Source organism: Ipomoea nil, unplaced genomic scaffold, assembly GCF_001879475.1.
Source record: "Ipomoea nil cultivar Tokyo-kokei standard unplaced genomic scaffold, Asagao_1.1 scaffold0418, whole genome shotgun sequence".
NCBI classification, from domain to species: domain Eukaryota; kingdom Viridiplantae; phylum Streptophyta; class Magnoliopsida; order Solanales; family Convolvulaceae; genus Ipomoea; species Ipomoea nil.
Window position 1 is genome coordinate 427733 of NW_017616846.1, and position 12861 is coordinate 440593.

The following is a 12861-nucleotide window of genomic DNA, read 5'->3' on the forward strand; positions in this document are numbered from 1 at the left end:
TCCCTCCATGCTTTTACTGCTCCATATTACCATATATATCGTATAGTATTACCTCCGAACTGAAGATCCGATCGAGCGCAGCAATAATATATCATCGGTACGTGTCGATCGGCGATCCAAGTGGAGATATAATATAGTATATATAATATATGCCGAATCCAAGTGGAGACAGAAGAAGCAGCAAAGATGGCGACGAGATTTATGAGGGTGGCCGGGAGGCGTATTCGGAGATGGTTTCGCCATTATTGGCGGCGGGGATTAACAGAGAACGAGAGATGAGTGTGATGGTGTCTGCTCTGGCTCACGTCGTGGCGGGTGACGACGACATGACCGCCGGCGGCGGCGCTGATGGAATACTTTCGTTGACAAGTTCGTTATTAGATTCCGTGGCTAGCAGCGGCAGTGGAGGATTATCGTCGTCGTCAACTTCAGTTTGCAGCTCTTACCACCATGACGACTTCTCTTTACTTGGAGCCTCCACCCTAGGAACATCATCAGGTTCTTGTGCCTTATTATTATTATTTAAATTATTATTGTTGGTACGTGGTGATGTTTTTGTTATATATTGTGAGCAAATTAGTCATTTATTAAAAGTTTATATATATATATATATATATATATATATATATATATATATATATATATATATATATATATATATATATATATATATATATATATATATATGTTCTAGTGCGGTGAATGCTTCCCCCGCGGTTGTGCGGGTGATTAATGTGCATGAGTCTTGTGTGTAAGGTGCGTGAGTGTGTAGTGTTTAATGTGTGAGTTTTGTACTTAAGGTGCGTGAGTTGTGTGCTTAATGTGTGTGAGTGTGTACTTTGATGTGAGTTGTTGTTGAAACTTTAAAGTGTATGAGTTTTGTGCTTAATGTGCGTGAGTGTGTACTTAATTGTGAGTAATTGTTAAAACTTAAGGTTCGTGTGTTTTTGTGTTTAAGGTGCGTGAGGGTTGTGCTTAAGGTGCGTAAGTTTTGTGCTTAAGGTGCGTGAGGGTTGTGCTTAAGATGCGTGAGTTTTGTGATTAATGTGCGTGAATTTGTGTTCTGAATGTATTTTGTTTGTGTGTTTAATGTGCGTCTGTTGTGTACTTAAAGTGCGCCAGTGTAGTGCTTAATGTGAGTCCACCCGTACAATCGCACCTGATCACTTCCCTATATGCCAGTGTACTCCCGTCGACATAGCCAAGAAGCTCCTGGCCACGGAGAAATGGCACTAACTGAGTTCTCCAGAATAATAAATTGCGATAGTTGAGTTTTATTGAGACAAAATGGTGGGCACCCGAGAGGGAATTCGGGGAGGTGATCGGAGTTGTGGCGTGTCGGCAGTAACAGTACGTTCCGACAAATTGGTAAACATGGTGGTGATCGGCCGGTGGTTTAGGGGAGGTGATCGGGGTTGTTGCGGGGAGGAGAGGAGAGAGAGTAACCCTGGACTATCTAATACCAGATGAGATAACTATTGATAATTGAATTCCAATAGGATAGGAGTTACATTGTTAAAGGCTATAACAACTAACGTAAGATAATCCTATCTAACAGGAAAACCATATAAACCTAACCTATTACAAAGTTAGTCAAATATAACAATAATAATAATAATAAGAATAATATTAATATGGCTAACAAACTGACTAACAGAGGCTAGACTTTTGTTCACTGCACACAAAGAGCCTCCTTATTTTGAAAGGTTGCTCCCACACTGTCATTGGTGCGACTCGATCATTGGTCTCAATCTTGTGAAAAATTTTACCCTTACAACCAGTTGAGCTACCCATGTGAGCAAAATCATACGTGTTTTCTAGTGTTGCATGATGTGTGCTTTCCAATTGGCACATTTACACCTAAGAGCTTGTTATCTCCATAACGCGCTCATACATAAATATTTTTTACGCATCGTCTTAAAGTTTACTCACTTAATGTGACCTATATATAATCATGTAATACTTATAAATTGGTTGACTCCACTAACCGTAATAAAAAATTAAAGTTTCCAATCAAATAGTGTTATGTCAAGAACGAAAATTATGAGGACAACATTTTGTAATACAAAAGGTGCAGTGTCGGTGCCCAAAGAAACCTTGTGTATGTAGATATATTATAATCTACTCTGTATAAATTAGCACCAATGTGTAAATATAACTACAAGTTGTATTAGGTATTGTTTGTATATATATATATATATATATATATATATATATATATATGAGTAAATATCTATAGTACAATGTTATAGTACCTCAGGGAATATAAATGAGGAAGTGAAATTTTAGGAGTCTATGTAACAGAACTCTTAAATAATAGCACTATTGTAAGTACTCTCATTTTCACTTTCAATCGACCAATAGCAAATGGATGACGAAAGCAGTATTGAGTAACAATTTTCTTTTAATAAAAGTCAAAAAGTTATCATTAAATAAAAAGCTACGGATCGGAGTATTATCCAAACATGTATCAAAAGTCAATACATGTGATGTTGACAACCTTTTCGAGTTAAAAGAAATAAGTTATTGTGAATGTGAATACTAGTATAGAAAAATATTAAAGAGTAATTTTTTTTTTTTAAGGATTGAAGAGTAATTATTAGTGAAAAATATATATTTATTGTTTTGTAGAGTAATTATATATTTGTTTTATGCAGCTAAGAGTGGTGGTAGAATAGCAAGAACAAGTAGTGGCCCACCGGAAACTGCGACGTTTATATACACTCCGACGACTACACACCATAACGGCCAAGTCGAGCCGGGAAGACGATACAGAGGAGTGAGACGGCGGCCATGGGGGAGATGGGCGGCCGAAATCCGAGATCCCAACAAATCCGCCAGAGTGTGGCTCAGCACTTTCGACACCGCCGAGGCGGCCGCCGAAGCCTACGACCAAGCCGCCCTCAGGTTCAGAGGCAGCAAGGCCAAGCTCAATTTCCCGGAAAATGTAAGCTTGTTGCCTCCTTCTTCTTCGGCTAGGGTTTCGTCTCCGGCCGCTCGCTCTCCGACGCCTTATTCTAATTTCGGTTCGCCGGCGGTCGTCAACCGCCCCGGAGAGTTTGTGGTTCAGCAGCTCCCCGTGAGTTTGTTGGAACAACGGATATGTTCGTCGGAATCTTCGTCCTCGATGCTCCCTTCCGCTCAGCCACCGGTTCGCTTCGGCCACGCCGGCGGCCAGAGTAGCGGAACGGAATATCCCGCTGCTTCTTGGTCGGATTAGACTCACCACCCATTTTCTTCTAGAGTATTCTAGATGATCTTAAATTTTTTGAGCCCGCCCCCTCAATTAATACTACAAATTACAATCCATCAAGTCAAAAATATACCATGCTTTTGCGTGTTATTATGGGGGTGTTTGGTTATGGCTGATAAGTCAAATAATGAATTGTAAGTTTTTCTCCTCTATCCTAACACTAGTATAGGATATTTGCAATTTGACCAACACGAATTTACTACATTGATTCAGTACGTAGTATTTGAAAGAAGATATTAAAGTTTGAACTCCGGCAATAATAATGTGGGTATTATGTCAAAGTAAACAGATTCTTTGTGCGCATCAACATTTGACTTTATCTATTGAATCATTAAATTGCCGTGATTTATATCCTCCTAAACATTCTTGCAGTCGTACTATTTTTAAACTTAGAAGATTTTTTTTTTTTTTTGATGCAATTAAAAGTCATTTTCTAAAAGGAAGCGACTCTAAATTGTATTTTGGAGAGCAATTAAAGTAGTGGATGGTCAATGTGCTTAGACAAATTATTTCAGTTATTCGTAAGAGAAAAGTGAATGTATTGTAATTTTGTGTCATCATTTATTCCTTTTCCATTTATTTAGTATGGAGTAGTATTTTATCACTATTTTTAGGGAAAATGGTACTTTTTACTCCTGAGTTATATACTTATAGCACTTTTTCTCCCTCAATTATTTAGGTAAGCACATTAGCCCCCTCAATTATTCTAAAAGTGGTACTTTTCCCCCCTGATATATTAAATTGACATTTATACCCTTAAAGTAAACATTTTATTTATTTTACTACAACAAATTATTGCGTATACATAGGGATGACCACGGTTCGGTTTGAATTGAACCAGATACTAAAGCAATCGAATTAATAGTTTACGGTTATAATTCAGATCTAGAACCCAATATTTAAATGTCAATTTATTAAAATTATGTATCAAAAAAATTGAATCTTGAACCGTGAACCGGCGGTTTCGGATCTGATTCGCGATTTTAAACCGTCTTTATTTTAAAATTTTATTTTTTATTTTAAAATAGTCTAAATTCAACAATAAATGTATTTTATTTTTTCAGTTCGGAACATTAACCGTCCGTTCCGGTTCACGATTTTAATAAACTCTAAATATCGAATTTCGGTTATAAATTGTAATTGGAATATTTCTGTTTGGTTGCTATAGTGTTTGTTTAGTTTGAACCAAATTATGGTCATAATTTGTTGGAGAAAAAAATAAATTAAATATTTAGTTTAAGGGTAAATATGTCCATTTAACATTTTAGGGGGAAAAACAGCCACTTCAATAATTTAGGGGGAAAAATGCTATAGATATATAACTCAGGAGGAAAAAGTGTCATTTTCCCCTATTTTTATATTATTATTCGTTGATTTGAATTTAAAACTACACTTTTTATTCACCCATTTAACAAACGTGAAACACTAAATACAATTTTGAGAAATAATAATTGTGAAATTTGGAATTAAAAAAATATTACTCTTCTAAAATAATATATATATATATATATATATATATATATATATATATATATATATATATATATATATATATATATATATATATATTACTCTTCTTCAAAAAAGTTAAAATCTCAAAAATTTGGGGAAAAATATTATATATTAAAAAGAAATATCAAACCAGTAAATTAATACTATCTAGTATACTACGTTGTTATCACATAATGTCAGCCTTCAATTCAGTAAACATATGGGACCAAATTTATACAATTTCCACTAAAGCGTGTTTTCAAGTGTTGCATTTTGAAATAGTAAAACTTTGACTTGAATCCCAATACACATATACAAACAAACATGAAAGATCTGACGTATGGTAGCAACAATCCTAAAACTCTTGTTGACAACAACAACACATCCGCAATTTCAAAAAGAAAGAACCAAAATAATGAAATCAGTTTGTTTTCTTGTAACAGTTGGGAGAATTTTGGATGGCAGACATGATTGTTTATTATTAGTGTTTAGTAGAATGCTTATATGTTTCTTGTAGAATGCTTATATGTTTCTTGAAAAGGCAATTCATGGTACACACGGTTACTGTGCAAATTATGCTGTGCAACCGTGTGTATGGTGCACACGGTTGCAAAAACGGCGTCATTTTACTTTAAAAAAAAATTATTTTTGATTTTCGTTAGTTACGTAAACATATGTTCATAATTTTATAATTTTATATTCTGAATATGTAGTTATGAAGTTATAGATGTGTAGTTATGAAGTTATATGGATGTGTAGTATACAATTCTGAATGTATAGTTATGAAATTAATGGATGTGTAGTTATGCAATAGTGAATGCATGGTTATGAAGTTATGGATGTGTAATAAAAAAAAAATGATTGGTGGAGTTAAACGGTGCCACTAACGACACCGTTACTCCACAATAGTGAAACGACGTGTTTGCAACCGTGTGCACCATGCGGTTGCACCTCATAACAATTGTTAGGAGTTCGAACCCCTTCTTGTATAGAAAAACTAATTTGGCCAGCACTTTGCTCCTTAATTGGGCTGACTCAGCTACAGTTAGGGTCTGCTCAACACACCTCGTGGTCTAACCAAAAAAGAAAAAAAAACTAAGCCCTAACCGTAAAATTCGACAGTCCAATGAACTAGCCCTAAACCAAGCGGGCTAGCCCAACATCCCTAGATCTAATAAAGTAACTTGGGCTTTATAACGGGCCATTAGGCTATGGCTGCCATTGCCACTCCACTAGAAGAGAAGAGAAGAGAAAGCATCCCGCCTTAGCGCAACCAAAGCGCTAAAGCCCCATTTCAAAAACTGAAGTGTACCGAACGCACCAAAACACATTTATCTCCCGATGTCTCAGCCGGTCCCGGTAGACATCCTCTCCGACTCCGACGATGATCGCTGCGGCGCAGGCGGCGGCCGCTATCGACGCGACGCCATCGACCTCTCGACCCCATTGGCAGTCACTTTGAAGAAGCGGAGGACGGAGCTCGACTCGAACCACACGGTTTTCGTCATTGATGATGACCAAACCCCGGGGAAACCTTCTCTGGGCCTCGCCGCATCCACCTCGACTCCTTCTTACGTGCCCGAGACCCCCTTCTCCGACTTATCCAAACCTGATTTCTCCATTGTTAAATGCTCCAATTTCTCCTCTTCAATTTCATACCCCACTTCCCCAGGTCAGTTACATTTTCTCTTTATTCTTTGCTTTAATATCTGAAGTTGGAAATTTTATATTCACACTTTAGTTATGTGTTTCCGGTCATTATTTTTCAGTAATGTCATTGTTATTTTCAGTCAGACAGGAAATTCGATTTTGACTTATCAGTGAATTTATTATTATTTTTTAAAATTATTATGAGTTGCTGAAGAGAAAAGGTCCCAAACTTAAACCTAACTTTGGAAAATACACCACATTTAGCTTATTTTAAGCCTAAAAGTAAACTGGGATTGATAATTTATTAATTACAATTCATCCTGATCATAATCTGTGGTCTTAAGTTTACAGTAATACTGATGCTTCTCATCTTCTCTTTAGAAATTGTTGTTTGCTCTTTCTATGTTATGTAAGCTTGTTGTTTAAGAAATACTGATAACCAAAGTATTCACTTGTTATGGTCCGTGATTTAGGACCATCTGTGGTTGAGGAGACTCCAATATCTGAGAAATCAAGATTCGATATTCCAATGGCTAAATGCACCAAGGGCATTGAGGTTTCACAAGACCTAGCTTCCTCAGTTGTGAACAATCATAAATGTTCGGGTGAGTGTGGTTTTGATGCTATTTTCATTATCTCAATATTGTGATATTGCATTCATTTGTTTTGGGTCAGTTTTGATGCATCTTTCTTTTCCTTTGGTGTCAATAATACTGCCTGGAGAGGAGATTGGTAGAAATGTGGCACCAAAAGTATAAGACTAACCATGTTTTTCTCTGAATTATGCATTAAAATTTTTGAGGGAACAAAACGATTCAAATTGGGAGAAGAGAGATACAAAAATCAAAGAGAGTATGAACCATATAAAATTAGAGAGTGACCATGATCTGGCTTAAGCTTAAATGTAGTTAACATAACAAATTTAAGGAAACTGTCACTCTCATTACAGGTGAAAGGCATTTTTTTCATATGCAATATCTACATTAATGGTGAAATTATTTTATAATAGTCATAAATTACCAGGAAGAAACACAGTTTGGCTTCTTAAGTGTCACCTCTCCATTAAATGCAAGTTAAAGAGATATTTCTTGTTCATTATTTTTAATGCATTTTTTTCTTTTCCAAACTAACAGTGAATCCATAGGCTATGTGCTGGAATATTGTACAAATTTAAACTCATTTGAATATATTCCTTATGCAATGTGTTTCTTTTGACCAATTATGTCTTCATTTACTTTGTCTTTGTTCTGTGCCAGGAACTAGTCAGTTGATCTGTTTGGATTCTGATAATGTGTCTGAGGATGGTAGTGAGTTTGTTGCCCCAAAAAAGAATGACAGCATTGGTTTCGCTGTTGAAATGGAATGTGGATCAAAATTGAGCACTGGATTTATTCAGTCCACATGTTTTCTTGGTAAGCTACTGTTTATGTGTTGTAGCTGATTCTGTAATAAAAAGTGTCATTTAGTATTCACTTTCAGGCCATTCAATAGAATTGTAAAATTTTGTCACACAGGTAATGCTGATATTATGGAAGTATCAGCTAGTGGTTTTCAGCCAACTTCATTTCAAAAGGATGCTTCTTTGGTATGCTCTTCTGACTTGCAAATTGTTCTGTTAAAAAATTGTTTCTTCTTCAGCGTAGTTACATTGGCTTAAAAAAATTTAATTTTTGGGCATGGTGAATTTTAAAATTTGTTGCTCTCATATAATATTTCTCATCCTTGAAATCTTGTTCTGGAATCCTAATAAATGAAAAAAAAAAAAAAAAAAAAAAAAAAAAAAAAAAAACTGTTCAAGCTTATACAAACTGTATTTGAAATGACATCTGAAATGCACTGCTTTATTTTGTTTTATTTCATTTTATTTTATTGATTTCTATCCATTTAGCCCATGTATTTAATTGCGCATATACTTTTGGTCTCTAATACTTCTTATTTGAGATATAGCTGTGGTAAATAGTCATTATTTGACATTTTGAATAGTCCATGAACCAAGAGAGAGAGTGTACCTGGGGTGAGGAGGTTGATCATAGAAGATCCCATACATGTGCTCCACTACGACTGCTGAAAATAAAGTTGATATATTATTATCTTATTATCATCAACACTCCTTTCACATGTGGCTAAATTAATCCTTATGGGCTAAGCATGCAGATTTCTCTGTTGACAGGTAGCAAGTAGGTTTTGAACTTATGAACTCTGCTTGACGTGGTGTGATTTTGATTTTAAGCCCTTAGTTAGGTGGATCATCTAATTCGATGTCTCATAAATTGAGACTTGAGTATAAGATAATATCACATTACTCATATAATTTATCTCAAAAAGGGAAAAAATTAGAGAACTGAGAAGGCTATGGCTTATGACTTCTGAATCTGCTAACTTGATAATTTTAAAATGTGCATTTTCATGTAATTGTCAATATTATTCTTAAAAGTGCTGTTTGAAGTTGTTTTGTTTTAAATTTTTAATTTTCTTATTGATTACTTAGTAGTAGAATCATTGGTGTGATGTATATCCAGGACCATTGTTGCCCTTCTGAAGAAATTGATAGATTGGAGCCCTTTGAAAATCATTGCCCTTCTGAAGAAATTGAGAGATTGGAGCCCTTTGAAAAGGTTTTGAAACCAAATAGTAAAACCAGAGGTAACTCAAGTAGGAAAAATAAAGTTGATGAAGAAAAGGAGAAAAAAAGGATTTTGAAGGAAGAACGTCTTCGTTTAAAGGAAGAAAAGAAATTGCAAAAAGAAGTAAGTCTTTGAGTTAATGCTAATTTACTTGGGAGGGATTTAGTTTCTATAGTCTATGAACTAACGTGAGTTCATGAATCATGATATAGCAAGAGAAAATGCAGAAGGCTGCTCAGAAGGCTGAAGCTATAGAGATGAAAAAGCTGCAAAAAGAAAAGCAGAAGTGGGAAACGGGAAAACTTGCACTAAAGTCCATCGTGGCTCTCATTGATACTAGAGTAGTGGAACTAGGTTCAATAGGAGGTTAAAACATTCCTTATATTTTTCTTTTGTCGTCTTGTCTGCCTTATTGAACTTTTTAACCCTTTAAATCACTCATTAATTGATTTTGCTTTCACATTTCAGGTCATTTAATAACAAGACTTGCAGAGAAAGGTCTTTCTTATCGAATAACAACAAATCCAATTGAAAAGTCTATTCTGTGGACTATGGGCATTCCAGAACAACTATCAGAGGTAATCTTTTACTCCATAGTGGATGAAGATTTGAGTTCATTTATATTGAGCAGATGCATCTGGATATAAAAGTGGAGTTCTACACACCAGTACATAAATATTAGACATAAATAGAGGCTGAGAATTGTTGTACATCCAGATTGATATTTTATTGTGCTTGATGTGTTTGTTTGTCTAACTGTATGTTTGTTGGCATGATTGTTTTCTTCATGGGGGTAGTATCTCTTTTGAATGATTTGTACCATTTAGGCAGTTATTAGTTCTTCCCCACTTCTTCTATTCTAGAGTAGAAAATGGGGTTTTTTTTGCCTCCATTTTTAAGTTCTGCCTTATTGATGTTATATTTATAATGTGCTAGTGTTGGATTAGAGTTGGACCTAAAAAAAACTTAGGATACCTTTACTAACTGGAGAAATTCTCAATTTGGAAAAGTGGATAAAGGAAAATAGAAAATACGTTTACTTGTAGATTTGGTGAACAAAAAACAGAGAAGGGAGAATGGAAACTGAAGAAAGGAAAGCATAGAATTGAAGTATATGCAGCCAGTTTCATGTCAGTACTCAAGAATCTTGAGCACATCTTACAAGAAATAGACCTCCTAAGTTAATTAAACTTTATCAATCTTACCAAAAAAAAGAAGTGCAGGAAACTGTTTAGGCTCTGCCAAAAATACTAGTCAAGTCACAAAACTTGCTTCAGTTAAACTCTTATTACTGTTGTTGAGCTTATGTTTTGTGCTTCAGATTGCATCTGAGCCAGTCGACATCCGGTACGTGTTACTTGTATATGAGGCTGAGGAGTTCATCAACCTGGTCTTGAATGGATCTTTCCTGGATCATGCTTCCAAAGTGCGGAGCCTTTTTCCTTTACATACGCTATGCTATCTCACAAATAGGCTTATGTCTTACATTAATAAAAGGTTAATATTTACTTTCTTTTTGTACTTCTTCGGTAGTTAGGATTGTCTAACTCTTTTTTTGTATTTGTTATTAAGCTAGGATTGCTCTATCATGTTTGATACATTAATATATTGTGAATTTGTATATCTGTTTCGTCATGTCATTGCATATGCCTTCTTAATGCTTTTTGTATTATAGTATGCTGAGAAGAATGATTATTGGTGGTTGCATTTCCTAAGTTATTGAAGTGTATTATATCTGGTTTTCTTCTTTTATTAAAAGGAGTGTTTCATTGTGATCTACCAATTCTTACCTCTGTTGACTGTTGAACCATGACACCAATCGTATCTTGTCTGCTTGGTTGAGATTGGATGTTGGTGTCAGGTCATATACCTATCACTATATATATCCCTTTCTATCTGCTGATGGATTAAGAAAGTAACTCTTTATTTACCATTTGGTGTTTATGTAATCAACTTATTGTGCAAACTACCTTTTATTTGAAAATATCTGAACTCAATGAATCTGACAATTTCTTTACTGCTGTAATAGAGAGCAGGCACAATACAAGGATCCCAGCAACAAAACTAGTTGGAAACGCCCACCTATTGAGGAGGTTGGGAAAGCCATAATTGCATGCATGTATCAGAAATATTTTATGATTGTGATTATAACTTGATGTTCTACTGTACTTTCTATAACTTTGACTTTTTGTTTCAGGTTTTGGCAAACTTAACCACTCAGTTTGTTGGTGTACATTCAAGGCAGTGCATTGATGAAGCAGAAGTAGCAGAACATATTGTAGGTTTAACAAGTAGTCTTGCATCTTGCCAATACAGGTACTTTATTTTAGCGAGGAATATGCTATATTTATATTTTTGAAATTATCTAAGCCTTAAATATGCTATGAGCCTATGAATCAAACTTTGTTTTTGCACTATCACCTGAAACATAATGCTTTTTCATGATTCTTTGGAGAAACTGTTTCCTTAGGAATCCCCCACCCCCCAAAACCCCCAACAGAGATTTTAATATCTTTGCCCCAATTCTTATCAAACATGCTTCTAAAATTTTGTTTTTCTTTTTAATTATCTTTTTGTTTCAGAAAGAAGTTATCTAGACTATCAGTAAATGCAAACGGGTCCCTTGTTCCCAAGGATTGTGTTGACAAGAATATGATAAAGAAGAGCCCATGGTGAGTACTTTCTGCATAGACACCAAATGTCAAGTAGCCTTCATTGAAGTTTAGATTGTCTACCAAATACCAACGTAATCCCATTTGAACAGAACCCTCAAGCAAAGAATTATGCAGAGTTTTGTCATATCGTCATGCTTTCCATAACTGCTCTTACCTTACGTCTGTCATCATTTCTTAATCACAATGTTACATTAAAAGAGTTGCATAGTCTTAGGTGGGGGTCGAGTTACAGATTTAAAGAGTTAAGATGAAGTTTTCGTGATTTTGTGATCATTTAATGATGACAATATGCATACAATGGTTGCTCTTTTCATGCAGGTTGAAAGCATTGGTGGCTATTCCTAAGGTACAACCTCGATTCGCCATTGCCATATGGAAGAAATATCCAACAATGAAATCTCTCCTCAGTGTATACATGGACTCAAATAAATCAGTAAGCATCAAAGTGTACTCTATTTACATATTTTTTTCCCTAAAATGATCAAATGATCCATAAGACTGACAGCACATTGACACTTTTAACGTCTCGTATTTCTTCCACGAAAAGGAGTAATTGCTTGATATGCTTAAACAAATATTCAGGTACATGAAAAGGAGTTTCTGCTTTCAGATCTTAGAATAGAAGGTTTGCTAGGCGACACTAGAAGATTAGGAGATATTTGTTCTAAGAGAGTGTACAGAATACTAATGGCTCAATCTGGAGGCATCACAACTGATGACATTGAATGTGGAGCTGATTTCTTTGGCCAACCCTCGGTCTGACTTTAAACTGGAATTGTTGCTCGAGACCTCGTAGTTTAGTGACATACATGCGAGACTTTTAATAAGAGAACTAAATTGTTGTAAATTTGTAGGTATGTATATGATCAGTCTAACATATTGCATATATATAGGACCAACCAGTTCACCTCATATAACAGTTTTTGCCTTTTTGGTGTCTATGATTAGTGTACCATGTTGCACCCAGTCTGCCTCAAGGTTGGCACTAGTATTTTACTATTTTTGCTGATGTACCAGACTAGGTAGAGATTTGAACATTGAAATTGTGATGAATATATTTAGCTTTTTGTTTTGGACTAGATAGCACAGAAATGGAAAATAGGCGAGACCTAAGTGTGTATTTGTAAAAAAAAAAATTCTTTAAATTATGCATAAATTTTAATTGTCT

The 12861-nt window shown here is 35.2% G+C and overlaps 2 protein-coding genes across 3 annotated transcripts; both read left to right on the forward strand.

The window, feature by feature from the left end:
* On the forward strand, nt 1-3346 carry LOC109172552 (ethylene-responsive transcription factor ABR1-like). 2 transcript variants are annotated; one of them, XM_019321726.1, is made up of 3 exons: nt 1-498; nt 2658-3266; nt 3331-3346. In XM_019321726.1, the coding sequence occupies exons 1-2, from the start codon at nt 150-152 to the stop codon at nt 3218-3220; spliced, it is 912 nt and encodes a 303-aa protein (XP_019177271.1). In that variant the 5' UTR covers nt 1-149; the 3' UTR covers nt 3221-3266; nt 3331-3346. The 2 variants fall into 2 exon arrangements, with proteins under 2 accessions (XP_019177271.1, XP_019177270.1); XM_019321725.1 differs by lacking the exon at nt 3331-3346 and having other exon boundaries at nt 2658-3310.
* A 2651-nt stretch (nt 3347-5997) lies between these two features.
* On the forward strand, nt 5998-12765 carry LOC109172557 (crossover junction endonuclease EME1B-like). The gene is made up of 13 exons (XM_019321729.1): nt 5998-6416; nt 6868-6999; nt 7651-7806; nt 7909-7979; nt 8914-9141; nt 9231-9384; nt 9487-9596; nt 10340-10515; nt 11048-11111; nt 11216-11334; nt 11601-11690; nt 12012-12126; nt 12276-12765. Exons 1-13 carry the CDS (start codon nt 6086-6088, stop codon nt 12453-12455), a joined length of 1926 nt encoding a protein of 641 aa, XP_019177274.1. The 5' UTR covers nt 5998-6085; the 3' UTR covers nt 12456-12765.
* The last annotated feature ends 96 nt before the right edge of the window (nt 12766-12861 follow it).